At 35.1% G+C, this 21542-nt stretch overlaps 1 protein-coding gene across 4 annotated transcripts in view; it reads left to right on the forward strand.

Moving 5' to 3' along the window:
- Positions 1-21542, forward strand: part of Sorbs2 (sorbin and SH3 domain containing 2) — a 209765-nt gene that overhangs the window by 37503 nt on the left and 150720 nt on the right. For all 4 annotated transcript variants that reach the window (XM_019206848.2, XM_033765408.1, XM_033765407.1 and 1 more), the window contains exon 3: positions 11807-11918. In XM_019206848.2, coding sequence (XP_019062393.1) covers positions 11908-11918 — 11 coding nt within the window. In that variant the 5' untranslated portion in view covers positions 11807-11907. The remainder of the gene's footprint in view (positions 1-11806; positions 11919-21542) is intronic.

A 21542-nucleotide genomic window follows, 5' to 3' on the forward strand; every position in this document is an offset into this window, starting at 1 on the left:
CTTTTTTTTTTTTTTTTTTTTTTTTTTTTTTTTGGTACTGGGGATCGAACTCGGGTCCTTGAGCTTGTGAGGCAGGTGGCAGCACCACTGAGCTAAATCCCCGGCCCCTATGAGCATTTTATAGTCACTTTTCTATTTAACAAAATGTATATTTATTAAAGATACAATCATACTTCAGCAAATGACTTTGAAAGTGACTATGGTTGACTCCCTTCTGAGTAAAACATTTGAAAATTAACAATAACAAAAGTTGAAGTTCCTACATCTAGGATGTGGATTTTAACACTGACTTCATTATTGTTTCTCAGTGTATTTGACAAAAAACAACGCAGAACTATTTTACAAACAAGTGCCTTACCTAACCCATAAAGTAAAGAAGTATGATCTTTTTAAAACATTGATCGCCCATAATTAATAAGCCAAAGGAAAGGGGCAAAGTGGCCAGATTGGAAAAAAACATCAAAGCTGTGTATCTACAAATGTTTCTGAGTCATTTTCTTAAAAAAACTTCTTTCATAAATGACCTCATTTGACATATAAGAATGCATAAGTCAGTGACTTAAAAAATTTAAGTGTAATTTTTCTGGCAGAAAAATACAAACCGTATTATACATTCTTTCAGGATGTATTACTACAGCTTAAATTTATGTATAAAGTACATTTGTTTTTTGACAAAATTAGTTTCAGTATTGAAATTAGTATGACACAAAACATAGTTCCTGTCCTGATAGATTAAAGAGGATTGCTTACCTGATGTAGATAAAATAATCATTCTTAGAAAAACCATTACTCTCCAACTAAATTTTTATCTGTTTAACTTTTGTGTTTTCTATAAAGGAAGAAGTGGTATTTAAAATATACTTTAATAATTAAAGATCACAATTGTCTCATAGCTTCTCTCACTTTTCTTAGATGGCCTCACAAACAGATGTGTATATTTCATAGAGATATAAATGCAGAGACTGTCCTATGGCTAAGTCAGGTCTTCTTATCTTGCCACTTTCCTTCCTGGGGTTAATCCTAAGCGATCATGAAACAAGAGAACTTAATGACCCTCTAAGTCACTCCTGTAACCACTGGGATGTGCAACCCACTTGGATCAACACTACAATTAGAACTAAAAGGAAATAGAGAAGGAATAGACTCGTCGGAAGGCTTACCTGAGTTTCTTGGGACAAATATATATATTCCCCCCCATAGGATCTTCCCTTTTCTCTGTTATTTTCACTCCTCTTTTGCCCAGAAAAATGGAAAATGCCATTGTTGTTGAGCTGATGAAGGAGAAAAACATCCCAGATAATTAGTTGTCTCGGCTGCAAGATTTACACATATGACAAAGCTAGTTCGTGCCCCCCTGAGTTAAGAAACTACGTGCATGTGATTGCAGAAGAATTGTATTTAATAGCTGTTGAATTACTCACACAGGAATACAAGTAAACTGCACATGAAGGTAGCCTTTCAGATCAAAACAAGATGTCCACTTCAATTTTTTGACCAAACTTTATTTGACAACAATTTTTAATTTACAGAAAAAAATAGGAAAAGACAAAAAAGTTCCCACTTGCTCCTCACCATGTTTCCTCTATTACTAACTTTTATGTTAGCATGGTATCTTTATTATAATGAATTGATAGTTAACATTGATACATTATTGTAACTACAGTCTACACTCCTACTTTATCCACAGTTTCTTAATTTTTACCTGATTACCACCTTCTCTTCCAGAATCCTTTCCAGAAAGTGATACTATGTTTATTCATCATGTGTCCTTAGCTTCTTGTTGGCTTTAAACATTTTCTCTACCTTTTTTTTTTTTTTTTTTTTTTTTTTTTGGTACTGAGGATCGAATTTGGGCCCTTGCTTTTGCAAGGCAGGCGCCAGAACCACTAAGCTAAATCCCCAGCCCTTCCTCACTTGTTTTTGATGGCCTTGACAGCATTGGAGAGTACTAGACAGATAGTATATAAAATAGCCTTTTTTGAGATTTTTCAGATGTCTTCCTCATGATTTAACCTTGGGTTATGAACGTGGAGGAGGAAGACCACAGAAACACAGTGCCATTCTCATTACATAACAAGGGCACATAGCATCAAGATGACACATTGCTATTGATGGTGTCATTGATCACCTGGCTGAGGTAGTATTTGCCTAGTTTATCTACCATGAAAGTGCAAAGTACTCATTGAGAGAAGACAGCTTTGCATACCCAACCCTTAATGAGCAAGGAGTTATGTTCCTCTTGCTTTAGGGCAGAATAGTTGCATGAAGTATTTGGCATTCTCTTGCAAGAGAGATTTATCTAGTTTGCATTCATTTAAATTCAATCATTTATGCATATCTTCATGAATATTTATTTTTATATTATGGACTATGATCCAATACTATCATAGTCATTTTCTTGCTCAAATTGTTTCATTTTTGGCCATGGATAGCTGTTTTTGTTGAAATCCCTTTAACATATTCTCATCATTTGCGGGTTGTTTTTTGTTGTTTTTTTTTTTTTTTGGTTGTGTGTGTGTGTGTGTGTATGTGTGCATTTCTTTCTTTCTTTCTTTCTTTTGGAGGCCGGGGCTTATTTTGTACATTTCCTATCCTGATCTTATAATCAGGTATTTCTTCAAGGAGGTCTGATTACTTTGATTGAAGTATGACATTAATAACAAATACCAGGACATTTAATTTAACTTTTAAATGATAAATTTCCAAATCACAACTTTTTAAAACTTTCTATACTTCTTTAAAAGAAAAATATAAATAATGGGGGGCAAGCATTGCAGAAAAAGGCACCACTATCCCAATGGTATATACACACACACACACACACACACACACACACACACACACATACACAGAGGTTATGAATAGGCCGGGTGAAACAACCTGATAGTACAATCAAAAGAACTGGGTAACTCAAAACAAATTTAAAAACTTACTCTCTTATGGAAAGAAACAGCATTAGAAAGGATAGAACAGAAACATTCTTCTCTTGTTCTAAAGATAAATTTGAACCAGAAGGCGGGGGAGATTGGGTTTGGCTTCACAGCAAACACATGTACAATATGTGTTTTTAAAGCACTGTGATTTGGTTACTTTTACCCACTGAATACCATGATCCAAGTACAACTTGGAATTGGTTTAATTCTAGTGGATCCCTAGCTTTTGGAATGCCTTTTACTCAGTAGTATGTCTTTCACTCAATTTTGCAAGCCTAGGAAATTTGCTTTGATCTCAACTTGAGCTTCAAGTTGTACTCAGAAGTTTTATATATTTTTTTTTGAACTTTTGAAAAATTGTGGAACTATACAATGAGTTTTAGAACAAATTCTTTATTTTAAAAATCCAAGAATATTGAAAAAATTATATATGGACATATATTCTGTGAATTTGGTGAATGATTCACAAATATAGATCTCAAATACAGTTTGGTTTAGATCACAAAGTTTTCTAACCAACATTTATCTTTTTCTGTAAGAGAGTATTCACTTTTTTGTTTATTTGTGGGTGTTTTGGTGCTGAGAATTGAATTCACGTCTTCATGTACACTAAGTATGTATTTTACTACTAGACCCTACTTTTTAAAATTATTAAGTATGGGAAACTACCCAAAAGCAAATATGTCCAAATGTGTGTTAAATTGGAAACCACATCCTTGGGTACCAGCAGGGCCAAGTACTGGAAGGTGTGGCCTGGCATCTACTTAATCTTGATGTACACATCTGTGAATAGAGTCGAACAGAGAGGCTTCAGTGGAAGATTCAGCAAAGTAGTGTTGCAGGTAAAGATGGAGCACTGTGCCATTTTTAGAAGCCTGTTAAACTTCAAACTGAGAGGTCCAGGCCCCATTCCGAATGTGTATGGTCCTTGTCCCTGACTGTGCAGGACAGTGACATGCTGACTTTCAGGAGAAGCAAAGTGCTTACACATACCTTATTTATGTGTCATCATGCTAGAGTTTAAATAAGAAAACAAATTGTATTTCTGACATAATATTAAAACATTAAAATTTTTCTTTTTAGGTCAACCACAATCATTTCTCTTTGAGGAAGAACAAGAGCTAAATTAGACATAAACAAGTGTCTAGGGTTTACATTCAGATCACAAAAGACTGCAATTTAGGATAAAAACCTAATAAAATCAATGAAACGGTGAGGGAAAAGATAAGCTCAGTGAATAGTATTTGTGAAAAGAATAATAAAAGTTACTTTTTAAAACTCTTTTGATGATAGCTACTTCATTATGTATAAAAGGCATGCCGTTTTGTTTTATTGTGAGCTACTTTGCTCACGTTGGGTGAATTTCATATTCCAACATTCATTCAGAATTGGCACACATATTTTCTTTGTCTTATCTGGTGAGATCCATCATTTACAGCTTGTAAAAACGAGTCTAAAACAAAGTGAGAATTTTTTTTTTTTTTGCGAAGGTGAGAAAACTTAATTGCAGTGAGATTTTTTTTATCTCTTTACAAGATTTTATCTACTTTTGGTACAGAAATTTAAAGTATTGAAAGTTAAAACTCATTTGTACCCATATAATTTTAAATATTCACAGAAATAATTATTCTAATCGATATTCTGGAAGATTAAATAAAGGCCTATGTGCCAAAACATTTGGTAGAAGACTATTTCATATTTTTAGTGAACATTATAGCTTGGTACATTTAACAATTGGCTGTACTTGCTTATTTAAGAATGATCTTATAAATAAATTAGAAAGAAATTAGGAGTTCACTAGTAAAATTGATAGTGTTTTAAGTGACCACAGATAATATCTTTTAATGTCTTAAGCAATTTCCTACCCATTGAATAAAATATTGTCATAAAAATCTTTTTTTTTATTTTTACAGACTCCTTTTGTCATAAAACTTTATGCTCTAATTATAGAGCAATCTTAATCAATGCAGAAAAAGTTAATGAAATACAAATCAGCCTTTCAAGATGAAAACTCACAATTAGATATAGGAAGAAATTACTTTAACCTTCAAAAGAGCATCTATTAAAATCTGCATTATAATAGTGTAAAGAAATATATGGACTGATAAGTAGCAAACTGAGAACACAATTACCTCTGGAAGTAGAAAAGAGATTCTGATTAGAGACCTGTACAATGGGTTTTAATTGAAATTGTGATTGAATTATCTTCTACCTTAAGTGTAGGTTACATGGACATTTATTATATTATTCTTTCTATCTGTTGAAGGTTTGAGAAAATATTCTGCACAATTGAATGTTGTACCCTATACTTTAAATTTCAGATATAGTCTTTATACAAAATAAATTCTTTATATTCCTCAGCTGCTAATATTTAAAGACAACATTAAAATTTTTACTTATAGCAGCCCAAATTTTCTGAAAATTTACAAAAAGGAAATGACGCAACAGATGGTATAATGTTTGGCTTATACTTCTATAATTTTGCCTAGCGTCTATAATGTCTATAAATAATTAATTAGAAGATAAAATAAATTCAGCTCTTTAGCAGGCAAATATTTTTTATAAAACTATATTCACAATCTCTTTTTGTGCTTTGTGTTTCTCCACATAGCACTGATAAAAATATAATTTTTAAACTATCAATGTCATTATGCTTTGTAAGAATTTATAGTGCGGTTTGATTTTTAACACTAAATAGGCAAAAATTATTTGGTATCTTTAACATTGGTTTTAGGATAGTTGAGAAAAAGGGATTCCCATTTTAAGAGTATTTATGCAATAAATCTATAAGTGACTATGACATGTGGATGGGGCTCTCAGTTGCCACAGGACTATGAAAAAAATCATCTGATTACATATGCTTAAATCGCCTGTTAATGTAATACTGTGCAAAGTGAGGATTGCCTGTTTTTAATATAAAGACTTCACTCTGTAACATAATACAGTTCTTTTAATTTATTCAGAAAAATTTATGTATACACAGCTGTTAATATTTACACTTAACACTTCTTTAATAGCAGAGGAAAAACTAGCATAGTTTCATTACAGTTAAGTAGGAATCAAAGTTTAATACTGAAAAATTTTGCTGTGATTATTTTTCTTTGTTTTCTTCATAGAGTGGTTCTAGTTTGCTAAAATGGAAAGGCCGATAGACATTTCTATATTTTTAAAGAGTTTTTACAAGTGATGAATAGTATTGAATGACTTTTTCCTGTTTTAATCTCTGCAAGTAATTTTACATGTAGTCTGAAAAATATAGTACAAGCCAAAAGTTTTCATAATTTTAAAACAGTAAATTCAAGACAAACTATTTTCTGTGTTTCTGAGTATAATGCAGGCAAAATTTTACCTCTGCCCTCTTAGAATTTGAGGAGAAGGGCTAGGTGTGAGAATTAAATTAGCATAAGTCAGATCAATAGGAGACAAGCATACAGTTTTTAAAATATATATGTATTTTATGGGGCAAAGGATCCTTTGTAATTCAGAAGTGAAGACCCAAAGACCCAATTACAATTGGACATTTATGTACTGAATTAGAGGGAAAAAAAATAGTAAAGGGGGCTTATGCTCGGGTAATTCATTGGGTGAAGAGGCTAGGAAATAAAGGTTAGGCCAACAAGACATGTTTGTATAGATTTTCTGTAACCTCAACTTCCAGTCCTTGATGATAAGAATGCTACTTTCCTGCTGAGATAGAGAGGAAATTTTTGTCACTGGAATTTCATCTCCTGCTTTTAAGAAACAGAAAAGGCAGAGTGCTCTTGCACCTGCTGTTTTTTTCAAGTGCCTTTAACTCAAAATAGTCAAATACGCCAGTGTTGCATACTTTGGGGTGGCATGTTCTTAACTCTTTCATAGGTAAAGACTATGAGAGTATAGGCAAGTATTTTAAAGATAAATAATAAACAAAGTGTAAGAAATCATGCAATTCTAATAACACATAACTCTGAATTTCCTGATATCATTGTTATTAGACAGGCCAAATATTACATAATTAACAGAAATAATATTTGGAAGTGAATGAGGAGAAAACATTTTTAGATTCCGGGCATTAGACACTGTTGACTCCATGACCTTCATTAAAATCTTTTCCTCTTTGCCTCCTATAACACTGGAGGCTCCTGATTTTCCTTCAGTGTCTCTGATTACACACACTGAATGCCACTTACAGGTGCCTTATTTTCTTCTTAACCTTAAAGTTATTTCCTTGGGTTCTGTCGCTCTTGTCTTAATCTCCAGTCTTCCCTGAGTTCACATTTCTTCCTTCATGATAATCCCCAAGCTTGTGTCCCTGATCCCTCTCTTTTCCAAGTAGCTTATTTGAATGCCTTCTGAGTACCTCAAACTCAATACTTCTAAAACCCACCATCTTCCAGATCCCAACTTGCTTTTCCTCCCCAAGGCTGTATCTTGTTAGTTATATTACTCAGTTACTCCATTTTAGAATCTTAGACAAGCATTGAAACTTTTCTTCACATCAACTTAGTCACTGCTCTTCAGTTTGACTTACACACATCTCTGGTATCCCCTCTTGTTAAAAGGTGAATGCAGCATTCTGGCCTACGATTTCTCATTAATATCCTCTTTGAGTTCTTTCGCTCTGCTTTCCAGTCTAATGCCTTACAATCACAGTTAACGTGCCAAAATAAATGAGCTTTGCATGTAAACTTTTCATCTACCAAATTCCCCAATCATATAGCAACTGTTCTATCTCTTTTCCAGGTTTTAAGCACCGGGGAAAAAAGACCCTGTGAACTAGTGGAGATAAATTCAGTGCATCAAGTTTAGGCATCAATAGCCTTGTGTTTTCCAAGATTAAAAAGAGAAAAAAGGCAGAGTTGGCAACATTTCCATACTCATTAGTAAGGGAAGGGTGTGGCTCACTGTACTGGCCATAGAACAGAAATCCAATGTCAGCCTTGCTTTTTACCTCAAAGAACCCTTTTTTCTTTTTTTCAGATTCTCTGACATTACTGTTAATACATGGTATTAACAGTAATCACAAACCATTTGCTTCATTGCATTTATGTGTTTATGTGATGATTGTAGGGACAAATGCTAAATGTTAAGTTTGTTTAGCAAGTGAACTATTGTCAGTGTGTAGCTGTTAAAATTACAAGCTCCATATATAATATTAAGAAACAAATGACTTAAGCATCATAAAAAGATCCTATAATATTGCCTTCAGGAAAAGTGATATTTGCTTAAGAAATGAAAAACAATTATCTGTGGTCACGTACAACATTACTTGGTTTTACCAGCCAGCTTTTAATTTACTGCCTTTTTGATTCATGCATATGATTAATCTTAAATTAATAAGTAGAACAGAGTGTTTAATACACCAAGCTATAATGATCAGTAAAAAACAATTCACAGGAGAGAGTCGTAGTCTAAGAAAGTATTAAGTTCCCATTCATTGAATTTTTACTATAATTATAGTAAATCTAACTTTGATTAGTGTGATATGAAATACTAACATTGATAGCTTCATTGATCTTTATGTCATTTAATAAGAAATCACTTATAGAGATCGTCTCAGTACTGCCTTGAACTCTGTGACAGTTATTGGAACAATCTTTCTACTGTCATGGAGTTTACAGTTCAGAGGAAGCCCAGTAATCAAAAGGTAATTATCCAAGTAGCCATGTAATTAAAACTGTAACCAGATCTCTGAAAGGTGCAGGAAGCATTTAGAACAAAATCTATAATTTTAAGAATCAGCTGTAAATGACAAAACGCCTTCTACATTTGAACTCAATGAAATGATTGTGAAGATCAATTACAAGGGTAAAAAATCAGTAGAAACATTTCATTATGCCTAGATAGTCTCTCATATCGATAATAAAGACTGAAGAAGTACAATTTATCCAAAAACAAGTAAATAAAAAATCATTATGTTTCTACTCTCTAAATATAAGTACATTTATGTGATGGACTTTGTTCTTTAGGAAGAATATATTTGGAATGATAGTTATTTATCATCCTTAGTATATGTAAATCACCCATGGAGGATGAAGATAATTGTTGCATATGCTATTATTTAAATATCATGGACTACTATTTCTGAAATGATCTATGAAAGATGAATGTGACTATAGAGAAAAGATGAGCTTTCAGTACAAATTTTCAAGAGAAACATCCAAAAATAGTTTAACAGAGGGATACTAAAATAAGATTTCTCAATGAATAAAGACACTGCTTATTGCAGCTATGAATTCCAGTATTTTAACATATGTTCAAATGTTTGCTTTGGTGCATGGAAGGAGTTAAACATTAAGGAAAATATTTAAAATTTGCTTCCTCAACTATATTCCAAAGAAATACACCATTTTAACATAAAAGCTATGTTTTTCTCCACAAACCAACATATATGTATATATGCGCATGTGTATGTAAATTAAACCTATGTTTGGTATTATATCTATTAACTTTTATTATGTGACTGAAACAGCAATCATTTAAAGTGAAATATATTTTGCCGGGGATTTATCTCAGAGGTTCTGCTGCCTTCCTTGCAAGTTCAAGAACCTGAGTTCAATCCCCAGTACAAGAATAAATAAATGAATAAAGTAAAATCTATTTTGCTTTACTACTATGGTGACAAATTATTAAAATATAATAATAGTTTTTCTGCTTCTGTCATTTATATTCTTGAATTTAACAACAGGGTTTGTTTATTTTAACAATGTCAATGTTTTCAAATGAAAATATCTCTATACAACTAAAGAGAGAAAAATTCTCACTTTAATGCATATGCATTTTCATTTTTCTGTCTATGTTCAGGAAACTGTATTTGTGAAAAGCATCTCAGCTCTTTGGGGATATTTTTTCAGGGCCAGTATTCTTCTTGTAAAAACAGTAAAAAAAGTAGAGAAGTATTACACAGACATAGTTTCATTTTGTTAATTTCCCAGTATATTCCTTCCTTATATTTGGCCAAACCATGAAAAAGTTAAGGCATTTCTAATGCAGTAAAATATAAAATATATTTCAATAATATATCAAATATATTCAGTAACATATAAAATTATGTAATATATAAAAGTTGTTTCCAATATGAAAGTTAAACCTGAAGTTGGAAATCTAAGCATGGATGGGAAATGAGAATATGTCGAATAAATCAAATAAAAATGGCAGCTGTTGGAATCTCCTATGCTGTTCTACTGGTGAGTATCGACCATTTCAGTGAGCCAACCTGAAGTGGCAAACAGAAAATTTCCACAAAAGAATATCAAAGTACTGTGGCATTGAGTATTTTACACAAGTTGAAGATTTGACCTCAATTGATAGCTACTAATAACCTAGAATATTAACAGTAATTATTGGATTTTTTTCAAAAAGTGATATTTTGAAGTAATAGTAACATAAGACTATGAAAGTAATTAATAGAATTATAACAATGGAAATCCACAACAACTTTCTTCTGTTCACTTCTATCTAAAACATTACCATCTATCTTTGAATATTTATCATTGCAGATAACTTCTTAGAGCATTTATCCAAAGGACAGATAAATCTTATCAAATTAGTCCATTCATCTTATCTTTTAAAATTGCAGGGGAAAAACCGTAGGAAATTCACCTAGTTCAGAAATTTCTTGGGTCTTCTCTATTTTATTCATGTATCATTCTGAGATTTTTGTGAGTTGTTTTGCCTATGCTCTTACTGCCCTTACTTTACTTACTATACTCTACTTTACTGCTGTTAAAAATGCCGTATCGTGTAGTCATCTAGCTCAGCCCTTACAACAAGATGATATCCTTGTCCTCCATTCTTGTCTTAGTTTCCTCAGCACTAAGACACATTACCTGACACCTGCAACTTGAAGATGGTTTATTTTAGCTCATAGTTTTTAGAGCTATCAACTCAGAGTCAGCTGCTTCCACGGTAAAAGGGTCTGGCATAGGAAAAGATACTGTATCGTGATGGCTAGGAAGGAGAGAGAGAAGTGAGGAGCCAGGAAAGGAGAGATACCATTCCAGGTCACACCCAAAATTACCCGCCTCTTCCAGCCAAACCCCACCTCCTAACAGTAAGTCAGTTGTGTCCCTTCCAAAACCTCTGCCTAAAACCACATAAGGCCTTTGGGAAACATTCTTTTTTTTTTCCTTTGACAAATTTTTTTTATTCTTTGAATTTTAGTCTTCCTGTACCTTTTTTTTCCCCCCCTGTTAGGTTTATTGGTACATTTAAAGCAAACAATAGTTACATTTCCCATTGGGTTGTTGTACCTTTACATGATATGTCTTGGTTCTTAGTTTTCCCTCATACCCTGCCCTCCCTTCACCCCCTTAACCTTTTCCTATTTACAAAGATTTGTTTCCATTTTTTCCTTTTCTCACATTGTTTCTTTAACATTCTTGATATAAACCATAACATCTCTCCTGTGCTCCCAAAGACTCATGTGCATTTCTTAATGCAAACTGCATTTGTCCAACTCTGAGTTGCTAAAATCTTAACAGTTCTAGCATTACTGAATCCAAAGTCTACTCTGAGACTGAAGGCAAAATCTTAGCAGTGAGCTCCAACAAAAATAAAAAACAAAATTAAACACTTTCAACATATAACGGCACAATTCCAAAAGAGAGGATAGGGAGATAAAAAGCAATGAGAAAAAAAGCAAGATTTAAACCCAGCAAGGCAAACATTAAATCTTTTAGCTCTGTATCCAGCACCTGGGACAAAAATGTGAACTCCCAACAGCTTGAGCAGCTTCTGGCATTGCCAGTTGCTGCTTGCACAGCCTCTTTCTTGAGACAGTTTCCTCGAAGTCTGTGGCTTTCCTCCAGAGTTCCACATTCCTGGCTTCTCCAATTCTTGTGTCCACTGCCCTTTGGGCTTTAATCTCACAGTTTCATGTACTGCCATTTCAGGGTCACACCATCTTCCAGGCTGTCTTCTAAAATCTGGGTGGAAGGTTTCCTGACTCAGCAACTCCTGCATTCTGCACACCTCTAAAACCAGGACCATACAGATGACGTCAAGGTCTGCCACAAGTTTGATCTGGAGTTGGGGTACCTTGAATGCTAGCTGCAAAGGCTTCTGAGTGCCTAGAGGGCTAAGCTCTGTGAACCAAATCCTGAGGAACCCATTCTCTGTGCAGCCACTCTGAATCAGGATACCCTGGGGCTCTCTTCTCAAAGCAGAGTCTTTCAATTTTTAAACTTCTTAGCCTGGGAAAGTAGAGGTTTTACTGATTCCTCAGTTGCTTTCTTGGTATGCTTTCTATTTTCCTGATGTAGAGTACTTGTCTTCTTTTCAATGGTAATCTTTTCAGCAACCAAGCCCTCCTAAGCCAAAACATCATAGGCCCTTTCTGGAAAAAAACTGAAAACTTTTCTTAAGTGGGCTATTTGCTCTTGATTTTCAGTATAAACCTGGTTAAAAGCCAGCCAGCAGTACCCATATCACAGCCTGAATTTTGGGCTTCCTTGAAATTTCCTCTGCCAAATTAATTACTCCACTGCTCTCAATCTCAACCTCCTACAAAGTCTCAGAACATGAGTAGAATCTTTTCTGCCAGAACACAACACACAGTCTTGAGTCCAACTGCCTATTAAGTCCGTATTTCCAATGGAAACCTCCTGAGCCTGGCCTTAACATCTGCATTTCTATCTGTATTCTTGTCTTCTGAACTCTCACTGAAATCTCTCTTCAAGCTCAGCTTACAGCATTCTAGAGCTGCTTGTCCAGCCGGCATCTCAAAAATTATTCATATAAATCAGTTTCAAATGCCTCTAAACTAGTCAGTTACAACAATGACCCCATTTTTCTGGCTTCAAAATTTGTCTTAGTCACTTTTCTTATCACTGAGGCCGTTTAATATGCACCAATTTTATTCTGCCTCTGCATCTATCAAATAAGACATCTTACCCTCATCTACAAAAAGAAGGCAGAACCTGATGGTGTATGATGTTGTTAGAATTATTAGGAAAAGCAATCAACACTTAGATGCTGATACCTATAAGGTGCCTTTCTTGTATGAGACAAAAAAATTTTCACCCTACTTCATGTCTTTAAGCGTGATGTTGTTATCTTACCTGAAGGCTTTTTGCTGTACCATAAGATGTGCTTCATTTTTAAATTTAGAAAGACTGAAACCCTCCTCCCTCAAGAAATGTTCCAGCCACTCATTCACACACGTGCAGTTTGAGAACCTTCCAAGAACAGAGTGCTGCCTCAAGGGCTTGTGGGCACATCAGTGAACAATCCCAGTAAAACGACATTGATTTCTAAAATTTCTTGAATATCAAATGAAGTTAACAACCAAAAAAGAGCATTAATAAAAATCTCTGAAAGAATGTGCAAAAACAAATAGCTGAATATGAGGCTTAGTTGTATGACTTTTGTACTTAGCAATCAATTTGAAAAGACATTTTGCCTGATTTTCATTCCTCTTATCAATGAATTACCTGTCTCATTTCTGAGGCTAATTATGAAACTGCAACATAATCAACTGGATATTCTATTTCATAAAAATATGTGTCTAGAAGGGACTTTGTATCATGTAAGTATTGTTTCATGTCAAAATAGAAACTACTGAGATCCAAAAAAGTGAACTAACCTAGTATCTTAAACTTTTGTAGTAAATCGGGTAACTCCTAATCATCATTCTTCCTGCTTTTGCACAGTTCTCAGAAAACCTTCCCCAAAGTAGAAAAATGGAAACAACACTACATATCACCTATATGTTATATGGTCAAAATACACAGGGAACTAATGTAAATTTTAAAAAATATATTATATTAAAAGACACACTGCCATCAATTTTCTTCAAAATACTACCCCCCCTTTCACACACTTAATCCCATGATTTTTGCCATTTTCTAAAGCAATTCTGAAAGCCCTCTTTCATGAATGTCTTTAAGAGGGAAAATAAAAAATACAGTGACTGCTGCTGAGTATTACTCAACAGAGAAGCAGACTGGTAAAAATATTATAGTGTGTGTCCTTATTCTCAGGATGTGGCACTGTGTGACTTCTGGCTCTTCCCCAAAGTCAAAATGACCATGAAAGATGAACATTTTGAATTGATTCAGGACACAGCCATGACAGCACAACTAACCACTCTCAAGAAAGAGGACTTTCACAACTGCTTCAGAACTTGATAAAAGTGATAGGATGTGGCATTGAAAGCAAGGGGGATATTTTGAGGGGAATTAATGGCAACATGTCTTTTACTTAATACTTTTAAATTTATTGTTTTGTTTTGCTTTTGGTACCGGGAATTGAATTATTTTTAAATTTAAATAATCACCATATTTTTATCATTGCACAAACCAGCTATAACGCAATTACCAAATTTTTGTAGGCTGACCACTTAAAGTTATGCAGAGTTCCAGCAATTCTCAATAACAAGTGGAACTTGACTCATTGAATGGCTTGAACATGTGTTTTAATTCTGTGGAGTGGGTAATGTGATTTCTTTCTGGAGAATGAGCTACCTCTAGGTAGGATCCTAGAACAGAAGAGTAAACTTCCTGAAATAGTAGTGTCTTGATCAAATCACCTGCCTATGATTTTGAAAAGTATGAGTAATTAAAATCCATGCAATGCAAAATTACAGCTCTAGTAAGAGGAAATTTTTAATTTGATTTACATTAATCTCTAAATTTTACATGTATGAATAATGGGCTGTAGCCGCAGAAACAAAGTAATTGTCATGAGCTGGATAGAAAAAAGCTACTGTGGAGCATGTGCTATTTGACATTCTTGGAACATCCTCTGTTTAAAGAGCTGTAAATGAAGAGCTATGCTGATTTAATGTCTATTCTGCCAACCAACAGTCCAAATAATCTGTGCACTGTTAAAATTCTTGGATGTCTTCATTTGTTTCAGATCAAACTGCTTCAATTTTATGGTTCCTTTAAAATAACACTTGTAAATGTCTGGAACTCTATTTTTTTATTTTTTGTTTTGCATTTTAACTGATGTTTATGTTAGATCTGTTTTCTGACACCCAACATTAAATTATTCTAATTAAAATGACTAGGTATGCGATCAAGTTAAGTGAGATGAACAATCTTTAGAAGATTTTATGTCAATTTAAAGATAACTTTAGAAGATTTGTGCCAAGTAAGAGGTAAGGTGTGAGAAACCATTTCTTTTTTTATAGGTAATTAAAAGCAAAAGTCTTGAAAGAGTATCACCATCCTTCTACTTCTAATGCTAAGGAGTAAGAAAGTGAAAGCCCATGTGATATGGGATCAAGTGTGGTCTGGCCCGTGTTTTATGGTCTAGTCTGGGTTTTTAAGACTTGTTGCTACTTCCAAGCTCTATGACACTCTCTTTGTGCCACCTTCTCCTAATGTCTTCCAGTAAAAATGTGGCCAGCATTATTCAGGATCTGATATTCAAACCAAATTTCAAGTTGTGTATTTTATGACTAGAGTATTAGTTCGGTCACAAACTTCTCATATGTGTGCGTGTCTCAGGTGCCTCACTTTCTTGTGACTTTTTCCTCCTGTGGCTCATTCCATATGATAGTGGAGATGAACTTGCAGATGACGCTAATTACATCTTCCTGTGAACTGGCTGTGATTGCAGTGGAATACAGTCACAAAGACAATAGAGGATCACAATTGCTTGGAAGACCAGGAGGGTAGTCTGAGTAGGACAGCTATGTGACCGGCTCTGCAGCTACCTTTCCAGAACACAGGGTTATCGTTTTCTCACAGCTTCATACTGGCCTTGTCCAGATCTGTGCTGAAATCAGAATTCTGTCAAGGGAGAAAGTCAATCATTGATAATATATCTGTCAACCATGAGCTATGATGGTGAGCCATGTAGAGACCAAGTGCCTCAAACCTGAATTCTAAGGTTTTAGTTTAGAAAAACAATTCTACATCAACATCTTTTATCTTAAAAGAAAAACAATGAGATGCATGCCATAGGTTCCTCATAGTGACAATCAGATATGATAAGGGTTTCGTCTCCACAGGTATAACTCTTAGAAATGATACCTCATTTCCTCTCCTCCTGGAGACCCCAGATGACATTCTTCAGCAGCCTCTGCAGTTAGGAGGATCCATGAGATTGATTTCCATCCAGGGGAAGTGTTATAGTCTCCTTCCAAATCTACCTCAGCCTATGTTCAAGTTCTCTCTCCACTCCCCTTCCATCTGCACCCAGGAGACAGAATTTGGTGGCTCTACAGCACAGTGGAGTAATAGGTGAAAGAAATCTCTTCCCTAAATGTCTGCTCAGAACAGCAGGCTCCCCATGCCCCAGGAGGGCTGCACTAAGCCTTTAATTTTCTAACGTTAAGCTTTGAAGATCTGGGAATTGTTAGCCAACTTTACACAGTTGGTAAAAGAATTATGTGACCTTACACTACTATGCAAATGTGTGTTAGTAGATTCTGTGATTATATATGAACACACTTTTCTCAAGGGGAAAATTTTTAAAGGGTTGAATAATGTTAGCAACACACAGCCAATAGTGATGACTCTAAAGGAAGAGAAGCAAACCATTTTACTTTTCTATTCTGTTTGAAGGCATTTAAGTTCTACATAGAGGTAGGTCCCTTAAAAAGTGCTGCTGGAATACTTCTGCATCCTAAGAGGACAAAAGTTATTATACTATTGAAACTAAAGAAAGACCAAATTGTTCTTCAATTCCCCCAAACAAAATCTTTATCCTTTCACTTTTTTTTTACAGGGATATTTTTATAAATAATCTTTAAAAATAAACACATCTGTTTGATCAAACTCTAAATGAGTTCCTTAATTAAAATTTTCCACATTGTATTTTAGAAAACATGTTTTACCTTGAATTTATCAATGAAATAAAAGAGTAATTAAGATTTCTTGTCCAATCCCAGTACATTATGCTGAATCATTTAATTTAGAACTTTCCTGATGAATGTTTAATCCCACCTATTATTTTAAAAAGACTTCTAGGGCCAGGGATTTGGCTCAGTGGTTCTGCTGCCTGTCTTGCAAGCACAAGGGCCTGAGTTCAATCCCCAGTTCCAATAAATAAATAAATAAATAAATACTAAAAAAAAACTTCTAGATAGTGTTTCATCTTCATTAATTAAATGACTTCAAAAAATTTTTTAAAATGTTAGTAATGGTGTTAAAATGATTATTCTTCTTAACCCTAAACCCACTCTCCCCCCAAAAGCTTTTTTTTTCAAATCTGTGGATCACTGTCCTAAAAAATTGGTGAACACAGAATTAAAATTCATTCATCAGGTCTAATTAGGATCAAATATTTATTATGCATCAGTAACTACACTAAACGCACTTCCTAGGATGGAAATTGTTTGTAGCTAATGTGTTGTAGCAACACATAAAATACTCAGGGCAGTGTTAACTGGTTCTGAAACTGGTTCCCCCTTGAGGATTGTCTTCCATCTCAGTAGTCACTTTATGTACTTGGCTGGGGTTTCCCTTTGTGTTCTAAATATGGAGTATTAATTCCAATTTAAAGGTCAGATATTATGAATACTAGACGCATAATATTTTCCTGTCTGATACACATCTATTAGACACCTCACAAGGGATACAGATTCCTCAGGATATACATTTTGTCACAATTAAATGTGTCAACATTCATGAGTAGTTTGGAAAGTGAAATATAAAATGGGACCCATAGCTAGGTTTAAATTGTCACTTTTTTCGGTCTTTTCTTTAAGGTAATTTTCCACTCATTATTATCTAAGTTCTTTCTGAAAAGTACTGTGGTCAGCATATCATCATTTTCCACTGGCATGATTTTGATGGAAGTTTCCTTTAGTTTATTAAAAGAGAATGATGAAACCGAATGTATTCTTAGAAAAGCCTGTTATAGTGCACAGATATACTACAAGACTGTAACTACAATAATAACTGTTGCTTACATTTTTTGCACTAAATGCACAATGTTACCATTTGTCAGCTGGATGATATTGTTTTGCAACTAAGTAATGTGGTTTTTTAAAAAGAAATTGTTCTATTTTTATCGGGATCCTCTGAATTAAAATTCTCAGCATTGACATTATTAACACTTGGGTCAGAAAATGATTTGTTATCCGGAATCCTACTGCACACTTTCAGCAACCCTTTCATTTACCCAGAAGATGGCAGTTAGCAACTTCATCCCACATACCCTAATAATGCTAGCTAAAAATGTCTCTAGATTGTCACGTGCTTCCCAGGGAACAAAATGGTTGAGTACCATCATCTTAGATAATAAAATACTCCTAAATTTTTCCTTAATGTAATGGTAATTTAGCTGGGTATCTACTTCAGCTATAACTCACAAGAATTTTTAAAAACTCTTGCTCTGAGTACAAGTTTAGTGAATGGTAAAGCAAGTTTCAACCTGGTTTTATGGGATACTTCAACATCCAGCATCAGTCTATTCTTACACAGTGTTTCTCAACAACTTAGTGGTGAGAGCAGGGCGTGGTATTTCTTGTACCAATATAAGCAGCTACATTTGAGTAATTAACTGTCTCCCAAGAGAAAACATTTACCTAACAGGCAGAAAACAAAGTGGAAAGAAAAGACAGCCATAGCACCAAGTTTGGGTAGAAAGCAAGCAACAATCTGCAAAGAATAATGTATATATATTTTTTGTTTGTTTATTGGGAATTTAATGGGTTGGCCCATATAGGCATGTGGTTTTTTTCTAATCCTTTCCTTATTTTCCTTTTGTTTTATCCCTTCCTTTGGTTGCATTAAAGGCTTTGGTCTATATTTCTGTGGGCACTAAAATTCTACCCTTAGGTCTGTATGCCTGACAAAATTTGCCTCTTACATCACTGAAGTGACTTCCTCATACATTAATACACACATTGAACTAATTTATCTTTACAGTTTCTTCCCTTCATAAAATGCTACTGGTCTAAAATCCTATGTAACATAATGCTACACAATTTAATATACTTGTCTCTCTAATTTTAAGACAGGATGGGCAAGAATCCGAAGTCTCTGTGATTTATTAATTTATTTCCATTCTATGAAGATTTCAGATGAAAAGATTTCTCTCTGTCTCCCTCTCTCTCTCTCTCTCTCTCTCTTTCTCTCTCTCTCTCTCTCTCTGTCTTCTTTTGCTGCTTAATGCAAGATGAAGTCCCTCTCTGCTTCTCCCTTACGGTTGACTCTCAATGGGATGTCAAGAAGACAGAAAGGCGAAAGCAATTAGACCTTCCCTGGCAGCCTGCTGTTCCCAGAGATGGCTCAGAGCAAGTGTGACTCCTGAGGCTGCTCTTGGCAACCACATTCATCCTTCATCAGACTATCAAGTTCATGGCACCCCAGACCCCAGTAGCTTTTGCGGTAACAACTTAACGCTGATCAGCCCCGTGCCTCCCTTCTCCTGGGGTGGCCTGGAGCAGCTTCTGTGTCTGCGAGGGCTGGGTGTATAGTACACTGATCTGCACCATGTCCAGAGTGAACCAGCGCCTATGTCTGCTGATTCACGCTGGTGGCTGTAGAATTCCACGCCTTTATCAACGAACTATTTTTATGAAAGGGGACTTGTTTAAAGTTGCATTTCAAACAACAACAAATCCACACGTAGCAAGCTGGGAGACTGTAAACTTTCTGACCACTTTCTGCAATCCTCTGGGAGCAGAACTCAAACCTACCTCCTAGTTGTGCATTCCTCTTTAGATTCTCTTCTGACAATACTTTTTTCTGTTTACTGATTATGTACTTTATTATTTTTTCCATTAAGTTTATTAGTACATTTAGGTATACAGTATAGTTACATTCATCATTGGGATCTTGTACCTCTACATGATGTATCTTGGTTCTTATTTTTTCTCCATTCCCCTGCCCTTCCTTTGCCCCTGCATTCTTCCCTATTTACAAAGATTTTGCTTCCTTTTTTTTTTTTTTGCTTTTTTCATATTTTTTCTTTTTCCTTCTTACCCCCCCCCACTCTTTTAGACTTTCTCTTCCTATTATACAGTATCAATTATACATTTGGCAGGTGGGGTTCTGCATCCTCTTCGGGTAGAAAGGTGCTTCTTCTTGCAATAAGGCTCATCAGAAACACAGAAATTCATTCATGAACTGGGCTCCAGAAATAGCCCAGGGACATCCTGTATTACCAAAGATAAAGTGTAGATCACCATTACTAATAAACCAGACTTAGTTACTATTTTTCAGTATTGGATTACAAAAAAACTGATAAGTTCCCTAAGAAAATCTAAATTTTATGAGAAAAGTATTTTGAGGTAGTTCACCAATAGGATTTATTTATGCCTAAAACATTGGTTGCAAAATTACAGATACAAAATTCATAGTAAACATTTTCTCACCATCTGGGTTAGGTTCCTTAAAGTTGCCTTGCACCCTTCCCAGGTAACCTATCTTGTTTGTGGAGGCTGCTTTTGCTTTAAGGTTTAGGGAGATTTGTACAATCTATAAAGCATTTTAGGGATATGCTCTCTAGCTCACCTTATTCTGTGTGTGTGTGTGTGTGTGTGCGTGCGCACACGTGTGCGCGCGCATGGGGTACCGGGGATTGAACTCTGGCCCTTGTGCTTGCAAGGTAGGCAGAGGAACCACTGAGTCAAATACCCAGCCTTAGCTTACCTTACGCTAAATTCTAGAAGCAGGAGTAAACATAGAATGGTAAGACTGATGGAAAGTAAATTGAAAATATCTTCATGAAATGTATTGCATAAACCAAAGAGTTTCCCTGCTGAAGAATATGCGAGATTCCTAATAATGAAGACAGTCATGCCAACCAGCTCCATTCCACACACACTGAGGCCCTGACCTGCAGTTCCCTTCATTAAAGCTGAAACCAAATAATGTGCCCCTGTGCCATGTGTCCAGATGCTTTATGGTTAAATGCTAACTTCCTAGTTTCATTAAGAGGAGCTCTGTACCTAGGAGTAAGCCATCCTAAGACTCCTAAAATGTGCTTCAAATAAAAGCAACTTTGTCACCAACTCTTTTTTCTTTTTTGTCACCAACTCTTAATACATTCCAAGCCAGAGAGAAACATGAGGATCCTTGGTCCAAGTGAGAACAAAGGCCCATCTTTCCCACCCCAGGAAAGGAGCAGTGCACTTCTCTGACCTCCTGTGGGTCTGACTCATCTTTCTGGGATCTTGGTGGGTAACAGCAGGGTACCAGCAATGACACTGGCCTAGAAACTTGAGCTGCCCCTGAGAAAAGATCACAATGCCCTCTCTTCTTTGGGGCTCTTACTGAGAGAGATCAGGCATCCCTTAGCCCACTGCCATGAACCAGGGATCTTCAGTTCTTCCATTCATTCTGATCAGATCACTCCAAGTTTATTTATGCTTACACTCAAGCACTTGCCACTAAATTCAGATTACTGCACCTACAATGAAATTGCATGCCTAGCTCTTAGTTGAAAGCCTAAGGGATTTTATTAGTTTTCTAGGGATACCATAATTAAGTGCCGCAGACTGAACACTAAACAGAAATGTATAAGTCCACCATCAAGGTGTCAGCAGCTTTATTTTTTTTCTGAGGCTTCTCTCCTTGTCTCATAGAGGGCACTTTCTCACTGTGTGAGGCTGTGGGGCCTGCAGCACTGGTATCTCTTGTGTGTGTCCAAACTCTTTCTTTTTTCTTATTTTCTTTTTCTTTCTTTCTTTTTTTTTTTTTTTTTTTTTTTTTTTTTTTTTTTTTT

Source organism: Fukomys damarensis, unplaced genomic scaffold (genome assembly GCF_012274545.1).
Source record: "Fukomys damarensis isolate Sample0158 unplaced genomic scaffold, DMR_v1.0_HiC HiC_scaffold_18, whole genome shotgun sequence".
NCBI lineage: Eukaryota > Metazoa > Chordata > Mammalia > Rodentia > Bathyergidae > Fukomys > Fukomys damarensis.